General features: G+C 50.1%; 1 protein-coding gene across 1 annotated transcript; it reads right to left on the bottom strand.

Annotated features, from left to right (window-relative positions):
• Positions 1-139: 139 nt before the first annotated feature.
• Positions 140-1,227, bottom strand: LOC106817548. The gene is made up of 2 exons (XM_014822222.1): positions 1,090-1,227; positions 140-564 (listed from the first exon to the last, which is right to left on the bottom strand). The coding sequence occupies exons 1-2, from the start codon at positions 1,178-1,180 to the stop codon at positions 224-226; spliced, it is 432 nt and encodes a 143-aa protein (XP_014677708.1). The 5' UTR covers positions 1,181-1,227; the 3' UTR covers positions 140-223.
• Positions 1,228-8,106: the final 6,879 nt, after the last annotated feature.

An 8,106-nucleotide genomic window follows, 5' to 3' on the forward strand; every position in this document is an offset into this window, starting at 1 on the left:
TCTCTCTCTCTCTCTCTCTACTCTCGTCGCTTCTCTTCTTCTCTCTCTCTCTCTCTCTCCTCTCTCTTTCTCCCTCGCTCTCTCTCTCTCTCTCTCTCTCTCTCTCACTCTCGCGCTTTCTCTTTCTCTCGCTCTCTCTCTATCTTTCTCTCTCTTTGTTTGACACGCAATTGCTCGATGAAGCTGCACATGTATAAACGACGTGATCACGTGTCGGCGAACATCAAAGCCAGGTGACGTCACTTGGCGACGTGATACCGACGTCCAGCGATGCATCCGTCATCGCTATGGCAACATCCACGTGATTCGCGCCTCGCGTTGGCTTCTCCGCACGCTCAGCATCCGTCGCTCGCCGCAGTCCCTCGGCGCCGTTTTCCCGAACGGACCGAGGAATCTTCCTTTTGGTTCCATTGCGAGATTTCTGCCGATCGAGCTTCTTCTCTTGCGCCTCCTCTCGTGCTTTCGCTTCGGCTTTTTTCGCCTTTGTGTCGGCTTCCTCTTTGATGTGCCGCTCGGTTCGGTGGATTCCATTGATGCGCATGTACGTGTATATGCCGAGAATACCTGAATAAGAACGCCAATCTCCGTGGTACTAAACGCGCTTGTGTTAGGATAAGATCTCTCTCTCTCTCTCTCTCTCTCTCTCTCTCTCTCTCTCTCTCTCTCACACACACTCGTTCTCTCGCTCACTCATTCGCTTACTCAATCAGTTAGCTATTCACCAACTCAACTAGCACGCTTGACTTTCCTACTGTGATATATCTTATGTTGATTTACTGGCATGCAATACACATAAATCAAGATAAATTCGAATCAAATAGGACCATAAACAGAAACTATGCAAATAGACACAAACTAGGAACACAAACTAGACTTTCCTAATGTGATATATCTTATGATGATTTACTGGCATGTAATACACAAAAATTAAGATAAATCAGAATCAAATAGGACCATAAACAGAAACTAGGCAAATAGACACAAACTAGGAACACAAACTAGAGCACGCGTTCACGAACAAGAATCACAAACGTAGAACTGAGCATCAACCACAACACATCAGAAATCGATAAATCGAATCAATCTCACCAATAACGAGAGCCGTAAGACATAATCCGACAATCAACACAATAAGCGGATCCGCTATGAAATCGTCATTGTCGCCGCTTCCCTCCGTCATCGCAATGCTGGAATCCTCACCCCCGGGGTATTCACAGCTTCTTGTCCGCTATCCTGTACGTATAGATGCAAAACAGATGTTACAAAAGAAGCAGGAGGCGGAGAAGAAGGAGGAGGAGGAGGAGGAGGAGGAGAAGGAGAAGGAGGAGGAGAAGGAGGCGGAGGCAGAGCATGAGGAGCGGAAGGAGAAGGAGAGTAGGTGTAGGACAGGGAGGAGGCGGTAGGAAGGTAAGGCGCGAGAAGTCAGGGGACAGGAACAGAAGAGCTTGACGGAGGAGCAGACGGAAGGGAAGCAGGAGGAGAAGCAGGAGCCAGACGGACGGAGGAGCAGGAGGAGAAGAGGGCAGCAGACGGCGAGGAGAAGCGGAGATGAAGAGGGCAGCACGGGGTAGCGAGCAGGGGGAGAAGGAAGACGCAGCGGCGAGCGGAGAAGCAGCAGCAGGAAAGGTAGCGCAGCAGCGGACGAGCAGAACCGCAAGAGAAGAAAGGAGCAGACGAGAGCATGGAGCCAGGCGAGAGAAGGAGAAGCCGAACGCCGAGAGCGAGAGCGGCAGAGAGAAGAGCAGGAGCAGACGCGAGGATGAGCAGAGAGCCGAGATAGGTGAGCGCCAGCAGACTGAGCGAGAAGCAAGGAGCGAGAAGCGAGGGCAGCAGACGCGAGGCAGAAGCCAGAGGAGAGGGGAGCGACGGAGCGAGAGCAGGAGGCGGAAGGAGGCCAGCGGCAAGCGAGAAGAGGCGGCAGAAGGAGCGAGCAACGGAGCAGAAGCAGCGAGAGAAGAGAGCAGACGAGCAGGCCGCAGCAGCACCGAGGAATAGACAAGGAGCGACGGATGTCGGAAGCAGGAGGAGAAGGGGGAGGCAGACGGTAGGAGAAGCAGAGGAGAATGGAGCCGAGCCAGACGGAGAAGAAGCTAGGAGCGAGAAGGAGAGCAGACGAGCCTCAGGAGCGAGCGGCAGGACAAGGAGGGCAGCAGACGCCGAGGAGCAAGCCAAGGAAGATTGCAGCGCTAACTACGCGTACAACCTTGATGCGCATGCCCAAACCTAGAAACCGAAACCACACATCTCTATGTGTGTATTGTGTTCACTATTCGATTCAAATTCATTTCGATGCGCTGTATCGAATTGATTCGATGCATCATGCGATGCTGTGACCTGAACATCATTCGATAAGCTGTGGAATCGATATGCATTCGCCATGACATCATTCGCATTCCGGATATCCGAATCCATTCGATTCACGCACTCGAATTCATTCGTTCACGGCGATCGAATCATTCGATGCTCATCTCGATGGTGAAGTCGATGATTCGATGCAATAGTGAATCCGAATTGATTCGATGCTCATCTGATTCCGCATCCGAATCATTCGATTCACGGGATTCCGAATTCATCTCGATTCACGCGCTCGAATCATTACAGCTTCACGCATCGAATCATTTCGCATTTCACGCGTCGACATAATCATTCGCATGCATCGAGTCGATGCCGTGCAATCCAAATCATTCGCAATGACGTGATCGATTGATCTCGATTTGCTCAGTTCGCATTCCGCATCGAACTCATTCGAATTCACGCATACGAATCGATTCGATTCACGCTTCGATTATCATCGTTCACGCATCGCATCATTCGATTCACGCATCGCAGATCATTCGAGTTCAAAGCATCGATTCATTCGTATTCACGCATCCTATCATTCGATTTCGACGTATTGATTCATGGATGAATGATTCGAATGCGTGAGTTTCGAATGACTTCGTATTGCCCCTGTGAATCAAATAATGATGACTGCATAAATCGAATGTTTATAGGTGATAAATCGAATGTTATAATGTGCCATAATCGAAATGCCTTATATAGCCAAAATCAGCCATAAAACAAAATCGATATATTGACACAAACAACATGCCCATACTCTACAGTGTAGTAGCCAGAGAGCCAGACTTCGTTGTGCGGGGTACGGTACACTCACGACTAGTCACAACAACGCAACTGCGTGTCAGAATCGCCGGAGAGCGCTGACTGCGGTGGATAAGACCAAGCGTAGTGATAAGATCGAGGCATCACACTGTGGATAATCTCGACTGATGATATGCTGAGTGACCTCTTAACACACACGCCTTTGAAATAACACGCCTTATACTTACACACGCCTTGGACACCTGACGCTGCTATGCAGTGTATGCTGTCGTGTGTGTGGTGCGGTAGCTGCTGTGTGTGTGCTGTCGATGCTGTGCTGTGTGGTGTGTGTGTGCTGGGTGCTGTGAGTGGGGCTTGTGACTGTGGTCGTCGTGTACCGACCGTGTGGGTGTGTTGTGTGTGTGTGTGTGTGCTGTGTGGGCTGCTGTGCTCATGTGTAGGTGTGGTGTGCTGTGTTGTGTGTGTGTGCTGTGTGTGTGTGCTGCTGTGTGTGGCTGTGTGAGTGATGTGCTGTATGATGTGTGTGCCCTGCTGTAGTGTGGTGTGTGGCCTAGCTGTGTGGGTGATAGTGCGCGTTGTGTAATGTTGTGAGGACTCAGCTCGCTGTGTGTGTGTGGTGTGTGTCGTGTGTGCTGTGTGGTGGCTGTGATGTGTGCTGCCTGCTGTGTTGATTTGTGTGCCTGTTTGATGATGTGTGCGGTAGTGTGTGCTGTCGTGCCTGTGCTGTCAGTTGTCTGTGTGGCTGTTTACATAAGCATTAGACTTATCGTACGCCCGGTAAAACACTCGAAGAAATTGAGCCATATATCTCGCAGTGTGTCACGATTAGCCGTTGGTACGTAGGTCGATGCCACGCCACTACACCCGTACACGTACGATGCCGCGACACACCCAGAGTCGCTGATAGGTATATATGACAGCTGCAAAATATCGCCACAAGAGTATAATAATTTTCGTGTATTAATATGTATTTTAATACAAAGAGCGCTATTTAAAAGCAGGTCTGACTGTTTAATATGATAAAGGATATGAGTGTAAATATGATTAATGAAGCGCTTAATATCGCGCTTCACGGCGATGGTATCTCAGCATTATAGCATTGTATGCTAATAAAATTAATTTCGATAGAACCTGCTGAATAATAGGCAATGCAGATCCCCTAAGCTTGCTAGGATAGATGCAAATATTTCCATACTTTAATTTCCTGCCCGTTACCTTTACCCGGCCATTTACCCGTCCCTCTGTCATCTCGCGACAGCTTCCTACTTCTGCCGCCGTCCTCAGTATCTCCCTTGCGCTTTCTCAGCTTCTACTCACTGCTCTCTCGTCTCCTCTCCTCTCTCTCTTCTTCCTGTCTCTCTTCTTCTCCTGTCTAGTCTCTCTCTCTCTCTCTCAGCAAGCTATCTTAGCGCATCTAATATTCAGTCCTGTCATCCTGAAGCCTGGAGCGGCTTACAGGCCATAGACGAAAGTCCGAGTAGATCGATGGTCGAATAGGACCAAAGATCGATAGATTGGGAAAGTCCTCCAGAAATAAATACGAAAGGTTATGTGTATCAACGGTGTTAAAAAGATGCATATTCGCGAATACCGCAAGTGGCCTACGCGGTTCACAACACACACAGCACCATCACACAACACACACTATACGCATATACTGCAAACGCAGCGATGCATACGACCCGACATCGCACCGCCTACCGTGTGCTACTGCACCACACGAGCTAATGCTTCACCACAGCACCACGACACACACGCACCGCGCACACGCCACTACACACCTCAGCTTACCCCTCTCTCCTTTCTCTTCACACATCACACACCCGCTGTGCACGCACGGCACGCACGCCACAACACCACACACGCGCACAACACACACACACACACACACACCTCTCCTCTCTCTCTCTCACACACAACAACACACCACACACACACACCTCTCTCTCTCTGCTCACTCTCTCTCTCACACACACCACACATGAACACGCACACGCACCACACACATCACAGCACACACACACACACAACACACACACACAACACGACACACACACACCTGCTCTCTCTCTTCTCTCTCTCTCTTTGTGTGTGTTCACCTGAACACACACACACCACAGACACAGCACACACACACACACCCACATCACACACAACACCTTCTCGCTCTTCTCTCTTACTCTCTCTCCCTCTTCGTCTCCTTCTTCTCTATCTCAGCTCTCTCTATAGCTCTCTCCTCTCTTCACACGCACACACACACCAACATGACCAACGCACACGGCACACAACAGCACACACACAAGCACCACACACACTCCTCACACACCCACACACACCACACACCTCTCTCTCTCCTGTCTCTCTCCTCACGAACACACACACACACATGCCAAATACGACACACGCACGACGACACACGACACACAAACACCCACGCACAAACACACACCAACACACCCAGCCTCGTCTCTTCTCTCTCTCCTCCTCTCTCTCTCTCTCTCTCCCCGGGTGTCTCTCACCACAACCACCATGAACAGCCCGCACAACACACACACAACACACACACAACACAACCTCTCTCTGTTCTCTTCTCTCTCTCTTCACACACACACACACCGACACACACACACACACTGCACAGACACATCCGCACCGCAGCGCGGCCACGCGCTCACACACACCTCGCCACCTCTCTCTCTCTGCCTGACACGTGCACACACGCACATCGCACACCACACACGAAACACACACACACACACACACACCTCTCTCTCTCTCTCTCTTCTCTTCTTCCTCTCTCACACAACACAGACACGCACGCGCCCCACCACAACACACACACGACACAAGCACTACCACCGCACACACAACACAACACCTTCTCTCTCTCTCTCTCTCTCTCTTCTCTCGTCTCTCACACGCACAATGCACACACAGCACACCGCACACCACACACACACACACCCACACGACACAAACACAACAGCACACGCAGCATCACACACACACACACACACACCTCTCTCTCTCGTCCACACAACGATGCGACAGGCACACCCAGGGACAACACACACACGCACACAACCTCATCTCGCTCTCTCTCCTCACACACACACACACACACATGAACAGCACACGCAACACGCACACACCACCACACACACCACACACACACAACACGACCCTCTGTGCTCTCTCAATCACACACGACACTCAGCACACACACACATGCAATCACGCAACCACGCACCACCCACACCACACACACACACACATGCACACACACACACCTACAGCACACACACACACACTTCTCTCTTCTACTCCACACATGCGCACGCACGCACACGCAGCACACCACACGACACACCACCCAGGCACACACCACCGCACACTACACAACACACGACACGCCACGCACGCACGCGCCACCGTGTACGTAACACGCACGCACGCCACGTGTCGTGAGCACGCACGCACCGCAGTGACCTGTGCACACACCACACGCACACACGCCACGCTACGTACAACGCACGCACGTACCACACGCACGTGTCACTGTGCACAGCTTACGCACGCACGCCTACGCAGTAGCACTGTTCATTTTAATCAGCCTACTGTTATAAAGCACGCGCGGTTTTACCAATCTTTGCTGCGGCGCGGCGCAAGACGCACGGCGGGAACCGACAATCGAGACAATTGCACACCACAATCAGGTTGGGCTGCAGCCCTTAACTAGGCAACATTGAATTAAGTTGGTATTTCCAACCGCCGCCCTGCGGGTGCATAGCAGATAAACCGACATAGATTTTACACCACATCGCCAATTCGGGGAGAGCTTCTTATCTTAGGGGTTGGATGGGTAGTAGCGCCCTTAACATTGAAACCATTTATGTGTGCTTATTCTTCCACTCTATTTGATGCGAGTACGGTGTATGAAAATGTGTTCTTGCCCATGAGCCTGGACTTTCCCGCCAATGATGAATTACCTTTCCCTTTCTGAGAGGTTTAATATTTCTTGTGTACATAAAATAGTAAAGCTAGAATGTGTGTTCATACAGCCGGTGACCTTTACGTTTCGGTGCGGACGCTGGCGGATCGTCGGTCCGCGTTTGCGAGCCGTTCGTTCGTTCGATTTTTAGTGCCGAATTTTTGCCACGCAAATCAAAACAGCGCGCGTCTTTAGGATAAGTGTAATTACTCAGATAAGTCAAATCAAATTACCGCCGTCGTTGCATGCAGTAAAACAATAAACGCGCCCCTGCCTGAATAAGCATGCTTTTAAAATAGGCCGGCCCGTGTCATAGTGTGTACGAAACAATAACGCCCGGGCGTTTATTTCGAGCGAATGTGACATACGGCGTACGTCACACACTAGTGACAGACACAATTATANCCCCTGAAACGGTGCTCGCACATACGCAATATTTGCCGCGAAGAATCATATTTTGCGAATATTATGCATTTAAAATGAGGAATAGGTATTCTAGTATAGATTTATATAATAACATTCAATTAGTAGACCTCTCTTAAGAAATAGGAGGAAGACTTTTAATGTAAGGTGCCCGCTGCATATATACCAGTCAGTATACAATCTGGTTACGTTAGTGTTAGCGCATGTGCAATATCTCACCAGAGGAGTTATCTTTAGTGATGAATATGCATTTGATATAGTTAAGGGGTATCTTAGCATAAATTTATGTAATGGCAGACACACGCGCACACACGCGCACACACGCAGTCATACACACAACGAGTGCATACAGTCACATGCACGCACGCACACGCGCACAGTCACGCGCACACGAACAAAAACAACGGTACACGGACATGCACCGACCGACATACGCCCACACGTAATTTGGCCACGAGGAACATGACAGTTGTTCGTAAACTCATGGATTTCCTTGTCTGTAATTCTGGAATGTCGATATATTGCTCGAGACTGATTATATACCGGTGGGGGCGCTACTCAGTAAACAACGATAGGTGCTTCAATGGTGG

Source organism: Priapulus caudatus, unplaced genomic scaffold, assembly GCF_000485595.1.
Source record: "Priapulus caudatus unplaced genomic scaffold, Priapulus_caudatus-5.0.1 Scaffold1764, whole genome shotgun sequence".
In the NCBI taxonomy this organism is placed as follows: Eukaryota; Metazoa; Priapulida; class Priapulimorpha; order Priapulimorphida; family Priapulidae; genus Priapulus; species Priapulus caudatus.

Excerpts from the sequence above, each read along its gene's own strand:
- LOC106817548 (XM_014822222.1), bottom strand. The coding sequence starts at position 1,180 with ATGACGGAGGGAAGCGGCGACAATGACGATTTCATAGCGGATCCGCTT. Across the intron at positions 565-1,089 it reads TCTTACGGCTCTCGTTATTG|GTATTCTCGGCATATACACG; the intron begins GTGAGATTGATT and ends GTTCTTATTCAG.